The 16,207-nt window shown below is 46.5% G+C and overlaps 1 protein-coding gene across 1 annotated transcript in view; it reads right to left on the reverse strand.

Annotated features, from left to right (window-relative positions):
* The window catches only part of SLCO3A1 (solute carrier organic anion transporter family member 3A1), a 132,489-nt gene that overhangs the window by 30,446 nt on the left and 85,836 nt on the right, over nucleotides 1-16,207 (reverse strand). The window contains exon 3 of the mRNA XM_030228372.2: nucleotides 820-918. Coding sequence (XP_030084232.2) covers nucleotides 820-918 — 99 coding nt within the window. The remainder of the gene's footprint in view (nucleotides 1-819; nucleotides 919-16,207) is intronic.

A 16,207-nucleotide genomic window follows, 5' to 3' on the forward strand; every position in this document is an offset into this window, starting at 1 on the left:
GGTTCAACTCCATCCAAATGTGTTCTGTGACAATACATTTAAGGGACAAAACCCTTCATAAGGGTCTGTGGGATCCCATGGAGCTGAGAACTGTGGAAAAAGCACCTGAACAACTGAGGGAAAGGAATGAAGCATCAAGTTTGCCGTGGGTAGCAGAGGGCAGGGGAGCAGCAGAAAAAAGCCTGTTACATGTTGCCCTCTCATGGCGAAGAACACACAGTGCAGGCACCAAAAAAAGCAGAATTTGGTCAGATCGAACAAAAGGACAATTTGCAAAAGGACAATTTGCAAACAATCTGCTTTAACCCGAGTGAAGTCAAGATGAGCAATAATTATTTAATGTTTTGGAGAAAAAGCAACAACGCTGTGGGACTGATGCTGCCCATCCATCCCCTCCAGGGTCATGGGCAGAAGTGCTGGGCATGGATCCTCCTGGTGTGCCTCCATCAGAACCTGGCTGGCTCCCCCACACCCTGAGGGGGCAGCTCTCCAGATTTCACTGTGCTCTGGACACAGCTCCCCTGGCATGACAATGCCACAGTGCCATTTCAAGGTGTCCTTTAAGAGCTGGGATGAAACTCATCTCACAGAAAAAAAACACAGAAAGGAACAAAATTGAACCATTAAAATCTGTTATTTATCAGAACAGAGCTGAAACCTTTTGAATCCCAGTCTTAAATCCCTTCTAAATGTGACACTCATACATGCAAGAGGCACTGAAGATGGAATCACAGTTTCCTGCTTGTGAGAATCAACATTTTTGTCCTGATGATAAAACTTTAGTGTATTTGATTTGAAACCAAACCCAGTTCTCCTTACTTGTGTCAATGAAGACAGCATCCACATAGATTTTGGTACAGAAGGAGCCCAAGATAAATCCACAGGCTGGCCCAAATACCAGCATGGTAAACAGGATCCCTACAGGGAGAGAGAAAAGAGAAGATTAGCACCAGGCTCTGGTTATTCACTGCAAGTTGTTCTGCTTGTCTGCTGTAAGATGGTATTACCTCAGTGATGCCAAATAGACAGGAACAGACTCTGTGCTGAATGCTCCAAGCAAAAGAGCACCTTAAATGTGTTTTGCTTTTCCATATCTCTTCAGGAAAACGAACAGATGGAGGTGTGATAATGCTGAAGGATTTCTATTGAGCTGAGGAGACAGTGTGGACATATGCTGTGTTTTGGTCGGCTGGCTGCTCTCAAAGATGTCTTACTCAACAACACAAGGTAAAGCAGCCCTGCCTTCTCCTCATGGGCAGCTCTGTCTTTGCCACCTCCAGCTAAAATCCTGGTAGACAGAATTTTCAGACATTAGGGACAGCAAATCTGTGAAACTAGCGTTGTCACAGACTGCTGGATAAAGTCCCTTTGCAGAAGTAGGAGCACTTTTCCATGTCTGCGAAGCCCTTCTCCCCATCAGACACCCATGACAAATATTCATGCTGTGTGGATCTTCCAGCCCCTCACAACTGCTTGCTCCTTCTAAAAAACCTGCATGAAATTGCCAGTGTAACGCCAGGAGAAGAGCTATTATGAGTAAATTGCTTATTTGTTTCAATACAGTATTTAGAAGCATTTATTTTCACACCCATTTTGGCCCTGAAACAGGAATGCTACAGGCACAGAGCCAGCTCTCAATTATCCAGGGCAGAAAGGCAGGGGGACACAAGGATAATCCAGACAAAGAGGCAGCAAAGATAACACAAAACATTTGTAAATTAGACAATAAGAACATATTAGGTACTTTCATATTTGGGATAACAACAACATTTGGGAAAAGCAACAAAAAAAGTCCCCCAAGGACCCTTGTAAATGGTTTTCTGAAGGGAGCAGGGACAGACTGAGCTGTGTGGAGCAGAGCTGGTTCCCTCTGAGGGAAGGCATTGCTGATGGACCCTGTGCCTGGTGAGGGGGGCACCTCAGCAGGGACGTGCCAGCACCAGTCCTGGGGTCACTGCACTTCAGAGATGGCCCACAAAGGAGTTTATTTGCATCTGGGTGCTTTGCTCACTCTCCTGATCTCTCTGGGGGTGCTGCCTGGCGTCTCAGTGCATTTCTAATGCACTTCATCACAGCTATCTCAACCCTCAAGTTCCTTATCTGGAAACTTTTTAACTCCCAAGCTCCCTCTCTGTGCATTTCTCAGGAGCTGGAGAAATTATCAGAGCTGCAAAAAAAATCTCAGAGACCCCCATCCCCAGGCAAGGCAAACCACACCTGGCAACAACAGCTTAGCCAAGCAGAATAAACTGGTATGGTCAGAGGCAATTTCACCTTCATTTTTAAAATGCAGGGTGCAAACTAATTCCTCCAGGCTGCTGGCACTGGGACCTGGCTGGATTCATAACCAGGGACACAGCAGAGGTGCCCCCAGCCAGCTGCTCACACAGAAACCCAGGGCATTAAAGCCTTCAAGGCTCTCACCTAGAGCAGCACGAGGGCAAAGGAAGGTGGTGGGAGGAGAAGTGCCAGGCTGTGTGAGCTGCAGTGAGGGGTCACTGCTGTCAGGGCAGCAGCAGGAGCTGCCAGCCCCTGCCCAGTCTCTGCCAAGCTCAAAGCTGCAGGAATGACCACTCAGTCTGTGCTGCCAGCTTAAATTAATCCCCAGGGTCTCTGCCCGTGCTGTCCCATGTCACAGGAGGGACACAGCCACCTCCCCTCCTGCAGTCACCTTGTCCTGGGGTGCTGGGTTTGTGCTCCATGCTCCAGCAGTGCACTGGGAATTTGTGCTCCTCGAGCCACAGAGCTGCCCAGCAAGTCTGTGCCTTGCTCCTGTAAAGCCTCACAGGGGAGATCCCTGCTCAGCTGCAGGAGCATTCCATGGGATGTGAAATGAGGGAAGAGCCAGGCTGGGAGAGCAGAAAAAAAGGGATTTCTTTCCCCAGCACTCCTCAGCCCCATCTCCCCACCTTCCCAGCCCCACCTGTGGCTTCCACCAGGCGTTTATAAAATCTCCATGTCACATTTTGTGTGGTCACTAGATGGCATCAGTGTTTGTCATTCAGCCCACAAGTGCCACCTGGGTGACGGCGCTGCTCAGCCTTGCTCCCAGGACACGATGGTGTTCCTGGGCTCCTGCAGCCCATGGAGGGTGGCACTGGCACAGGGCACTGTCAGCACCCACACACCTGCCAGACACACACTCAGGCTGTGCCCCTTCCCTGTCTGCATGCTGAAAATCACAGCTTTCAGGACAAACTGCTCTAGAACTTCAGTTTTCAGGCACAGAGTTAGCATGAAGCAGAGATTTCCATGGCTGTGATGAATCAGACAGCATTCAAATACCTCTGAAAACTGAACATTAATTACTAATTTCTATGTAAATATGGTCAAGCACATAAGGACACGCTGGGCCCCATATCAGCTGGAGCAATGACAAATGGAGCTACTCAGGCAGAAGGACAAGGACCAGTTCTACCTTCTAGGCAGCACCTCTGGATGCATCAGTGCTGGGTTGAGGAGGGATGGAAGCTTGTCCTGTGATGATCTCCAAACCACAGAGCTGTCTGACCATGTGTGTACAGGGAAAACCACAGAACTGGTGTTTGCTTCAAGGAGCAAAGCCCAAGACAAAGAACACGGGAAAAGATCCTTCACCAAAAGCAAAAAGGAAATATTTTCCCCTTTTCCAAAAGCAGGGAGCTGTGCTTGGTGATCCAGCAGCAGCAGGGAGATGCTTGGAGAGAGAATTATCTCACAAAAAGGCAAACATTGAGGAAGCTGCAGCCAGTGCAGGCACAGGTGACAGATGAACACTGCCCCTCCTCACACTGCTGCATCTCAAAACCACTATGTCAGAAGCCAGCCCTGTCCTCAGTTATTCAAATACCTCATTTCATGTCCTGGTGGCTGCAGGAAGGCAGGGTTTGCTCTGCCATGTCCTCACTAGAGGGCAATGTGGGATAGAGCATCCACTGAAACACCTATCTAACATCTTAGCTATTAAATTATTATTCACCTCTAGGCCAGCTTTAAAAAACCATGTTAATTGTGTTTTCTCTTTTTCTCTAGTTTGTTCTAAAATCAAGAAGAAAACAACTGGTCCACCCCATGGCCTTTCTTATCTTTTTCTGAGACTCCAACAAAATCCTAGGGTTGCAATAATTGTATTTTACACTTTAATTCACAAATCAAGCAGATTGTGGAAAAACCCAAGGCATGGACTGTCACAATGGATAGTGCAGAGTCTGCTCAAGGATCAATGGAACATGCTGCTGGGCACAAAAACCAGGCTAGACCTGTGGTTGAACATCTATGCAGAATTGAGGACACAAGGGGAAATTAGGCAAGTTTGAATTAGCTGAAGACATCCTTCCTCTTTTGAGAAGTCCTGCACAAGTGCCACCACCCCTGCTATCAGGAGAACATTTCCACATCACCCACCCCACCACACAACCACAAAGCTGCTGCTCAGTAGAGAAGGAGGTCTTGCAAAAGCCTTTTCCCAGTGCTGGGGCTGCTGCTAAGAATTAAAATGTGCTAAATTTGTGGCTAGCTTTAATACCATTTGCTTGCTCTTTTCCTATGTTTTCCTCTAACTTTTAGATCAGTCTGATTTGATGGAGCCAGAGGACACTGATCAAACAGATCAAAGGTCCTATCCTGGCTGCACCAGGCTCCTGGGAAACTCCCACTGATGTCAATAAAACCAGAGATCAGTACAGGTACTGAAATTTGATGGTATTTTAATTTTTAATCTCTGAGTTATTTTTTTTAATTCTTACTAAATTATGGCACTTCTTAGAAATACTTCAGATGAGAGAATTTTAAAAAAAGGCAACTCTGTCTTGGGATAACTCAAACAATTTGTTTGGTAACTCTCAAACACTTCCTTCCACTTTGTGTCCTTTCAGAGCACAATTAGATCTTAACTTGCAAACAGCTAATAATTTTCAGTTTACCTGCTCTATTCCTTTCATCAGTCTTCCTGCCTCCCAAAAAGGCAGGAAAAAAAAAAAAAAGGCAGCAAAGCAGGCTACACTGAGAAATCAGAAATGTTTTCCTCCTCATTTTTTCAATAGGAGCAATTTGCCAAATCCTACTTTGTCCTGTCAAATAACATTTTCCCAGAGCTGAGGAAAGGACTGGGACGGAGCCCAGTATTAGATCTGACATTTTGTGATGAGACTTTATCACCAGTAAGGCCCAAGACTGACAATGCAGTTTTCCATTAGAGCCAAGGGAAGGAGCAGCAGCAGGTCCCACATCTGTGGAGGGACAGAGATGCTCTGAGTCACAGCAAGTGCACAGAAACCAAACTGCAAGGACAGGGATAAAGGCTGTCAGTATTTCAGCAATAAAGAGCTGACCCTTGGTGTTTCAAGCTGCTTTCCAGTAGCAACAGGATCCTGAAACACGAGCAAACCTGGGTGAAACAGGTGAAGCATGGACTCAATCCCTGTAATGAATTAACTGGGGACAGGAATTCCCAGGAGAAGCTTTCCTGGCTGGAAATAAGGCCTGGAGGGGACACTGCAAGGCTTGCCAGCCTCACCAAGGTGCAGCCAGAGGCACCTCAGGTACAGTTCAGTGAGCAATAAGAGCGGGTTCAGCACAGTCAAGGACTGAGGAAAAAGAACACGTGGGCAGCTAAAGAACACCAAGTCATTTCACTTCAAAGCCTCGGCCTCACCAGGGGCTGAAGACATGAGGAGATTTATTCTGGAGAGCTGCCAACATACTCCAGGCAAAGGTGAGCTGGGCAGGTGAGACAGGAGGAGGAAAAGCAGCATCTCCCACAGCAGGGCTGGCTATCAGAGCAGGAACCATCAGCAGTGACTCACACAGCACTTCCCAACCATGGGCAAACCCCTGGTGTAGCAGAGGATGCTGCTTTATTTAGCTATGGAGTTGTCACTGCTATCTGCTGGGTCCCCTGGAGCCAGGTTGCTCCTGCCTTGGCACTTCCATGAAATTAAAGAAGATCCACTGTGCTCCTAAGGAGCAGCACACCTTCAGCAAAGCACACGGCCAGAGAAACACCTCCTCCTTCTTGCTCCATCCCAAGAGACAGCTTTGGTGGGCAGAAAGCTGATCAGTTTGCAAGGTGTGGGAAATTGCTGCAGAACATTGTCCTTGCACCAAATAACCACATCCCTGAGGAGGAAGGGATCAAGGAGCTAAATGTGATCTCTGGGTGGTTCAGTGACCATCACAAACCAGAGGTTTTGGGGTGTGTGGGGTAGGGCACAGCACAGACCCCACCTGCCATGGTCCTGGGAGTGCTCTGTGGTCATGGGACAGCATCTGGCCAGGAACATCACCCTCAGCCCCCTGCCTGTGCAGGAGCAGGCTCTTTCTAAAAGCACAAAGGGAACTGGCTTTGCAAAGCACGAGATTATCTCAAAACCCTGCTTGTCCCACATTTCCTGCTGTGTGGAGGGCTGGGCAGGCCAGTGTAAAGGGATTACTGGAATATTGTAATTCAGGGGCTCTGTGACCTGCCTTTAAAGAGACACCAGCCCAGCACAGCCTGTGGGAACCAGAGGCATCCTGGTACAGATTGGGGATGCTGTATCCTCCTGCACACCAGGGAGTGGCTCTCAAGGGGATAAAGGGATAAAGGTTCCAGGCTCACACCCGGTGGGCAAAGCTCTTCACTTCAGTGGGTTTTCTCTGACTTCCAGCAGTTGATGTAACCTCAAAAACCCACAGTGAGGGCAGAAGGAGGCAGTTTTCAACCCAGATGGCTTCTTTGTACAGCAAAACCTGCTGGAGTCACCCAGCTCTGCCCATGCTCTCCAGGAGACAGCGTGTCTAAGAGCTGCCTGTGCCCACAGGAGCTGAGGGATGCCTGCATCCCTGCTCAGCCCTTGGTCTCTCATTCCCAGCTTTGCTCATTTACCATGGAAAGACACAATTTTCCCTGCCACTCAGCTCCCTGTCCATACAGCCAGCTGCCCTGCTCCTGCTCACTACACCAGCTGTAGGAAAGGTAAAGAAGTGGTGCTGGCCCCACGGCGTGTTTTGATTTGTTCTGCCTCCTCAGTGCACCCACCAAAGCAAAAGGAATGTTCAAACAGGCTGGACAGATGTTTCCAAGTGCCTGCAGCTGTTGATTAATGAGGAACAACTTTGGGACAATTCACTTTAATGTTTAGACTTTGTTCTGATGGGGATCAAAGCAGCTCCAGCCCTGTATTGGCATGAGGTGGGGAGGAGTGAAGAGGCTGGGGGTTCATCCCACTGTACAGTAGCACACACATTATTTATTACTTCTGCCTTCAGGAGCTCAACACCAGCAGACCCCTCAGACACCTCTTTAGGGTTGCTCAAGTGAGCCAAAGACAGGCACAGGTGTCCTGGCAGTCCCAAGGCAGTGAGAGGCTGAAACCCCTGCTCAGCCATGTCCTTCCCATGGACCACTCACTGCATCTCATTGCCTTCCCACCTTTTAACAGAAGCCAGTCCCTCCCTGTGATGTATTGCAAGATGCACAAATGCTATGCAGTGCTTTAGTAATCAGGAACACCAAATGTGTTAGAACAAACTGAGTTTTAGTTCTGAGCTCTTCTCATTGACTCCACTGTTACAGCTCACTGCCTGCCTCTGTGTGTGCAACACAACCCTTGGAGAAAGATCTGACAGCCCTGTCCCAAGACATCCTACCTCTCACTGACAGACTTGCAGCTGCTTTTGGGCCAGCAGAGCAGCTCCAGAAAGCCTGCAAAGCAAAGCATGGGATTGAATCCGACTTCTCCCATTTCCATGCAACCACTTGTGATGGGAAAGCCATATGGGGTTTAGTTCTTTCAGCCAGTGAAAGATCTTATTAGAGTTTGAAATCAGGCAGCCCTTGGACATCTACCATCCTCCCCTCTTCTCTGATCAAGCCTTTTATCAATATACCAAATCAGTTTCAGTAGCCTGTAAAATTTGCTTTTGCTTAATGAATATTTGTTTTTTTTTTTTATTTGGGTGAGCAATCTACTCACCACTGTATGCAAATGCTGCAGATTAACTTTTTTACCCCTGAGTTTAATAAGACTTAATAACTGTAGCTAAAGGTAGTTGGGGAGTTTCATTTACTTACTTAGAAGAGGCAATAAAAACATGCACCTATGCTACAGATGTAACAAACTTCCAATATGATTCTTCCAAGGCTGGAGAGAGCCCATGGCAGTGGCCTTCCCCCTGCCTGCTGGAAAAGACTATTTCACTACCCCAGTACAGTTTTTGTTCTAGCCTGTATTTAACATTCAGATGTTAATCCCTAAAGAGGTTGCTTGGACTTGAAAGTATCTTACATGGAGGCTTCTTCCCAGACTATCAGGGTTCCTTTAAACATTTATTTCCATCAGAATTCGGGATTTCCCTAAAGAAATGTCTGCTGACTTAGAGATGAAATCTATTTTCTATAAGCAGGCATTTTGCCTGGTGAACCACCCTGCATTTTCAATTATTACCAAGCCTTAGGTTTGTTTTATCAGCAAATCCCTGTCCTCAGCACTATCAAGGCTACATGTGAAAGGATCAATGTTATATCAACAATTGACAGTCCCAGGGGATCCTGATGCACACTCAGAATGTTTGTGGAGTGGCACAGGAGGGGATTTTTGCTTTAGGAGCACAAGCTCAGCATCCAGACCCAAATTTTCCATAATGACTAGGTGCACTTGCAGCAGCTCAAAACACATTCATTAACTGGTTTGTGCCCTCATTCTGATGAGCACAGAAAGAAGGAAAACCCAAGCCAAACAAAACCAATACCCGCCCCCCCCAAAAAAAAAAAAAAAAAAACAAACCCAAAATTTAACCCCAAATCAACCAAAAACCCAACCTAGAGTTGGGTTCTATGCATATTGGTTTTTAGGCTCCTCCTTTATCCAGCTGCTGAAGCAGGATCACCAAAAAGATGGCACAGAAACAAATCACACCATGGGAAAAGCTCCACAACCCTCAAAACTGTGTTTGCAAGCAGAACAAAAATTAAAGCAGCTGATGTATGAGCTCTGCAAGGTAAACTATGGGGATGTGCTTACTACAGAAGTCTTGGGATTTATTTGGTCACACCAGTTAACACTGGGAACAAACTGTTCCCACTCCAGTTTTCCTCCCTACCATCCCAGTCCCCTCCCAGGCAGTGAGGGACCTCTTGCTGCATTTCTCTCCTCACTGATGTGAAGCTGGAGAAGGAATTTGCTTATGCTAATCAATCCCTGGCACCAGCCACACGAGAGCTAATCCACTGGCAATCTCCATCAGTCTCTGCATATTTAACCAAAGCAGGGAACACTCACAGAGGATTATGAACGCAGTGGCATTGTTGTAGCAGTGTTTTCCTACTTGAGCTGCAATCACTCTGCTGCCCTGTCTCTTAATATTTACACACACTCTATGCACAAACAGCCTGCAGAAGCACATCTCTGCATGCAAGCAAGGTGCCTACACAAACACACATACCACACAGGGATTTAATACATCTCCCTGCACCTAGTGCTGTCTCCACCCTCCTCCAAAATGCTCATCTTCATGCTGGCTATGTCTATAAACCAGCACCTCTTAAGATAGGCAGATTGCTTAATCCTCACAAAGATTTGTCTCCTTCTGCAAAGGTTTTACAGGTAGCTGGATATGCATTGCAAGAGATTAGAGACTCAGGCTGAGTTAAAAGTCCATAAAAAGAAGCTCATAGTCAATTTTTCTGCCACTTTCTGCAGAAAGAAAACAAAGAAACAAAGTATGAACCCATGTCCTGTACAGTCAGGTGCATCACAAAAAGCCGATGCTGAGCGATCCCTGAAAAATAAGGACAAGCCACTTGTTGCACCTACCCTGCTGGCTGCCATTCCTGTCCCTGAAACTTGCTTGTTATCACTTCAGAAGGAGTCAGCTCAGTTTAAGAAGTGGGTACAAGCACGTTCCTAACTATAGTGTGCAAATCCAGGGCAGGCTATTTCCACCCTGACGCACGAGCCCACGAGCCACGGATTCCACACCTCCAACACAGGCTGCAAACACACCAGCCGTAGCCGTGGGCTCCAACCAGCAATTTCCACCTTGTAAGCAATTTTTCCCTTGTGCTAATTACCTTGGGAGGCAGCCACCAAAGAGGCTCTGGAAGAAAAGAAGCCACATGCTCCGACGCCAAGTAGGGTTTTTTTGAAGGGCTGAAGCCTTGCTCGTCTCCCCCCAGCCCTTAAACACAAACACCTGTTTCAGCAAACCCACCATGCCTCTGCAGCTACAGATGGGCAGATTTCCTTCTGCTGTTTCCCAGGAACTGTGCCAACTGTAGGTTTGTATGGAAATATACTTCCAGGGCACTTTTCTCTCTCTCTACAGGACTGCAACTTTGCTCTGAGTTTGCTGGCTGGTGTCCCCTTTAATATTGGGTGGCTTTGATCCTAAAGAGGAGTGTAGGGATACATTAAAGATCTGCACAAAATTCTTCCCAGTCCTCTCTCCCCTGCTTGGACGAGCTGTCCACCCCACCTGTGAGCACAGCCTGTTTTTGCTCAATAGAGAGACCCTTTTGAGGCTCTTGCACATTTTAACTTCCATCACTTGAATTCTGTGTAAGTCAAGCACGTCCTTATACTCTAAAATTCACTGGAAGAAAAGCCCCCAACAGCTCATGGAACCCAGAATACAATGAGCTATTCCCACATGGTTCTCACAGCCTGTAAAATGTGAGATTTGGCATTTGGAGTTTGCTGCAACATCACCTTCCCTTTTTTATTTATTTCTTTTCAGCTGTGTACCGAGTTCAAAACAGACACCACATTTTCTTTTGAGGAAAGTGCTGCCAGAACTCCCTCTCTCTCTAACCTCAGTCTTGGGGGTATCCCTTCCCAACCCACATGCCTTAAATGAGAACACGTTCAATTTCTAGCTGAGGTTTTATGTCAATACAGGCAGCTTGCTGCTTTTCTAAGCAGTGATTAGTCAAGAGGAAAAGTTCAGCTCTTTTCTCCCTACTGGACCTCTGACATGTCTGCCTCATCATTTGAAAAACTCTTCCCTGCAAAATTCCCCTCTGCTCCTTCCTGCTTCTCACCTGACTGCAGCAGAGGGCCACTGCTACATTTCCAGTCTTTTTCATGCCTCTAAAAGCATTTGCCATTTCTTTATTGAGCTGACAGCACCTGGGATTTCAAGACCTTTCCTCTAAGCATCATCCAGAGCAAGGATTTTCCAGGGCTGGATGACACTGACTCATCCAGTCAGGTCAGGCGTGGTGCTGGATACCCCAACAGCCCACAGCTCCCCAAATCCTGCTTCCCCCCCAGCTGATCAAGCTGTTACACACACACACATGAGTAATCCTCCATCCCAAACACAGCACCTGCTGCAGAATGTGACGTTCTGAACAATGGGTGAAAAGTTCATATTCCTGCTGTTCAGGCATTTCCGTGCTAAGGAAACCCTCCCACTGCCCCACATCACCCCTGCTCCAGTGCTTCCAGCTCAGCTGATGGCTCCCTGGGAACATAAGCAATTCTAATTTATTTTTCCCCTTTTGTTTTGGGTTTTCTCAAAAGGTCTTGGAGGAAAACCTCAGAACAATTAAAGACGCACTATATGGTTTGGTCATCTGTGAAGGAAAGCAGGAAGAAAAGAGCATCCAAAAAGCAACAATTCCCTCAGAACTGCCAGGGCAGCTCCTGCCCTCCCAAAAGCCATCAGCAAAACTCTCGCTTTTAGCAAGAGCAGTTTTCACACATTTTGAGATGTCTGCTCAAATCTCCTTTGCTTGGCTGCTGTGCAGTACAGACTGCTGCATGGTGGAGGATGACTCACAGGCAGCTGGCACTGGGTAAGCCCATCCTAAATTTCTGAGGCAAGGAGAGGCCTGGGAATCACCAGTGACGTCAGGCAAGCTGCTGGGAAGCCAGTGCTGATAACAGTTATCTGTAACCACCATTTAAGAAAGTGCCGTGCTTTCCTCTGCACAATAGATTAAATCTACTCTGGCAATGGCTGAGCTGTCAGGAAGGAAAGGAAATTGAAAACAAAACTTGTGTTGTTCTGCTTCCTCATATTGCAAACACCATCAGAAAAAGGCATTTGCTCTTGACAATAGTCATTCTGTGCCCTGACCCAAATCTCACTGAGGTTTAGGGGAACTCCTGCACTGATCTTAACAGGCTTTGGATCAAATCCACCGTTTGCTTCTTAGAGCAGATAAATATTTGTTCTTACAGACATTTAGGGTGCTGGCCTTGGCTGGACACAGGTATCTCACACCTCCTTGCCACCCATCTCCTCCCTTTGAGGCACCCCACTGCAGAGGCTGCCCAGCCCTTGGCATGCACAGCTTGCAGCTCCAGCTGCTTCCTCTGGACAGTGGCAGGAGTGTCTACCAAGGTGTCCCAAAGCATCTGTGGGGGTCACTGTAAGGTTGTGGGTCTACCTGTGCTTTGTTTCATGGCAATGCTACTTCTCAACAAGCTCTATGTAAACCTCTCAGTGAGAAAAAATTCCAAAGTCCAAATACATTTTGTTTATGGGTGGGACAAAAAGCCTTCCACAAAACCTTCCAGGCAGGCAAAAGGGGTGATCCAGTCTGACAACCCCCTCCAAATATCTCCCCCAATTACCCCATGTGGGGGAGTCTGAGGGATGCCAGATGCCAGTCTGTCCTGGGGGATGGGGAGACTGGCTGGATGCAGGATAATCCCCCAGTCTAAGATTACTTCCAACATAATTGTGCAGCACAAACCCTGCAGGTTGGATGCAGAGTTCTGTGCTCCTGAGAGAGTGTTATTCAGCATTTCATCCCTGGGGCACAGCCCTCCCTCCTCTTGCCAAAACTACGGGCCACATGGGTGTTCTCTTGAGGTTTCTTACAAAGTCTGTGGGGAGCTGCCAGCCTCTTCAGTGCTGCTATCACAAGAATATTTTCTTTTGTGCCAAGGAGGACCCTGTCCCTGAAGAGTCTCTTTCTGCCCAGGGGAGAGAACAGCTGCTGCTATCATTATGGGCTTGTCTCCCTCAATTAAACATCCACAGCCACAGCTGAAAGATGAAATAAAGTCTTTTTCCAGCCCTCCAGGAAAGGGGTTGGATGGAAGCTCTGGGAGAAGACAGCAATTCCCCCACAGTAGACCTGGAATTGTGTTTTAAGTTGAGAAGTGAGTTAAAAGCTGCTGAATATCCCATCTAAAATCAATCACATCAGAATGGCCTGGTTAAGGGTGTTTAGTGGGATGCTGCCCTTGCCTTAGGGAAGCAACCCTAGTTGGCCAATTGGGATGAACATAGCAAGGTCCATGATGGCCTCTTATTACTGAAACTGATTATTCAAAATTCTTTGTATTACTCCTCCTCAATGACCTTTCAGGAGCTAGTGACTCTGCATGGTCACTCTTCAGGGAATAATGGTTTTAATGATAAATACCTGATTTCCAATTTGTTCAGAGAGGTCCACCTCGGAATTTGCTACTTTTTGATGGGCTTTATGTTTTCAAAAGGGTGAAGGTGTGGATTTGTTCTGCCTTTTTTTATTTGTTGGCTTGTTAAAAAAAAAAAAAATACAAGCCTTTTAATGTCCAAATTTATGGCTTCTCTTTGCAAGCATCCCTTCATCCTGATTAGACAAAAATGGCGTTTCAACCAACCAAGTAACTGCAAATATCTCCAAATAGTATTTCTAAGAGTGTTTTTGGTGCTGTCACTCCTGCTCATCTCCAGTGAGGCTCTATTAATGAATTCATGTCGACTCTCTCATTTCTTTGTTTATTACCCCTCTTCCAGCATTCACCTCCTGGAAGAATATAAGACATAATTTCAGACAACCATGCTATTCTGGCTGGATCTGAGCTGGACTCAGAGGTTTATAGAACTTGTTAGCACCCACATGCTGCACATCCTGCCAGCTGTACTACCAGTGCTGCCATTTCCAAGCCCAATCCTGTGAAGCAATCCAAGTTAAGATACTCATAGTTTTAAAATAATCCAGCTAAAAAAACTGCAGCAAGGAATCCTAGAGAGTCTGTGACAGGAAGCTGGAGCCAGCAATTTCCAAACCAGCAAATAGAGCTGCCTCTTTTATCATCATTTCACAAGGTTTATCTCTGCTGCAAAGTCCTGGTACGTGAAATTGGTCAAAAAGCTTTTGATAGACCAGTGCACCATTGGAAAAATGCAGGGGAAGAAGTCAGCTTTATGAGACTGTGGCTGCTTATCCTTACTTCATTTTTTGTGATGGGAAAAAAAATAAGAAGAGGACAGGGCGTTGAAAATTCCCCCCATAAATTCAAAACAGATCACGCTATTTACTTCGGGGTCGAAAAACCAGTTACTTCTCCGAGTGCGTGATACAGAGCCAAATAAAAAAAAATAAATAAATAAAAAACCCAAAGAGTTAACAAAAACCACAGCTCTCTCAGACACTTTGTTCCCAAAATGCTCGGTGTGGGGAGTTCCAAAGCTTGCCCCTTTCCCTGCAGGCAGAGCAGGCAGAGCCGTTCTGGCGGAGCCGCCGCTGCCAAGCCCCGCGGGACGCGCTTGGCCGGCCCCCACAAACTGCCACATGTTTCAGCTGGTGTGGCTTTGGACCGTGATCTACTTTCATTATTTTTGGCAGAGTTCGTCGCATTCTTTTGGACAGTAATTACATTTTCCAGGGCAGGCTTCCTGCCAGAGCTCAGAATGATGACCAACAGGCCCTTTTTAACCACCTGCTACGCTTCCAGCCTTGATTGGTTATTAATGTGCTGTGGAAACCCATTGCAAGAACCACCCTTTCTGGGTAAGTTACCAGGCTGGCTTCAGGGAGAGGGAGGCTTGAAAGGGGAACAGGGAAATACCTTAAGCAACAAAGACAGAAATTTGGAAGGTTGTAGAGAAATCACAGAAATTTTTAGAGTGGTACATGAGTGGAACCAGTTTTTAAGTGGGGACTTGCTTTGTCCCCACTGTTCCCACATCAGCATTGGGATTGAGCAGCCCAATGCTAATGATACCTAAAAATAGAAACAAAATTTCTTGTAAAAATCAGGGGTCTTTTTCACCCAATAAATGTCTGGCTCCCATTTTCTTCTTGTATTTTAGCTGACTCTGGGGAATGGGGGGCTGGAAAGCATTGGGTTTCTGCAGGTGTTGGGCACCTTCTGACTGCCTCCACCCAACAAACATCAGCTTCATGAGATCATTCTTGCTTGACTGAGAGCAGGGGTCTTAAATACACTAAATTCTTATGATTGGCATGAATATGTTGTCCTGGAATAGGTCTGTGCAAGCTCCCAAGTAGCAACAGCCTGGCCACAAATGTTGTCTATATTTACAGATATTGAAGATGCTTATTATAGGGTATCACAGAGAGATCTCAAAGCACAGAAGTTCATCTGTGGGTTGGTAGGATATAGCAAGTTCACCCTGGCAGGAAAACCGGTCTTTCAGTCTAAAGAAAACCTCTAATTTCCTCCACCTTTTAATTTCTACAGTCTCATTTTTACCATCTCATTGTTTCCAAAAAAAAGAAATGATGGTTCAGTGGCACATGGGGATCAAGCCTTGCATGAGAACAAGTCACACTGTCCCTTGTTGAGGGGAAATAAGAGGCTCTTGTCACTGCATATCACACACCTCAGGTTTTCTTCATTAAACCACAGAGGACAGAGGAACCAAGAGGCTAATGCATATGACCAAGGATATTCCCAGGCTTCAGGGAATGAGGATCCTAATTATCCATCTCTTTTCCCCTGAGCTAATATTCAGAAATGCCCAGATTCCACATTAGATACTTTAAAATCTGCTGTGATGGATCCCTTGTCACAGTTTGTGCTGTCACCCATTGAAGTCTATGTCCTTCTCCTTTTAATAATCAAGTCTTAATTTTATTTTCACTGATTGAGCACAGAAACAAGTCAAGGGTTTGGCACACATCACAGGCACAAAGGACACAGGTGCCTGGCACCTTTTCAAAGCAGCAGCCCCAAAGTGAGTAATCACAATTACACTCAACAGGAATTTCTATTCTTTACAGGTACCGCATTTTAAAGGAAACGTGACCAACAACATTGCTGATGTCCTGCACAACATCTAAAACTCAAGAAAAATCCCCATTAATCCTGATTTAGGCCCACTTAAATAGCAGACTTCTTTGCAGACTTGGTCATGAGTATGTATTGTCCAGGGTGTATCAAGCTCTTTGACAACTCTCTCACTCCTTCAGAGCCATCAGGATTTCTCCAGCCAGGTTTTCCATGGCACCCCTCCCAGCCTCTCAGGCTGCAGATGCAGCCTGCCAGGGCTGGTTTGC

Source organism: Serinus canaria, chromosome 10 (assembly GCF_022539315.1).
Source record: "Serinus canaria isolate serCan28SL12 chromosome 10, serCan2020, whole genome shotgun sequence".
NCBI classification, from domain to species: domain Eukaryota; kingdom Metazoa; phylum Chordata; class Aves; order Passeriformes; family Fringillidae; genus Serinus; species Serinus canaria.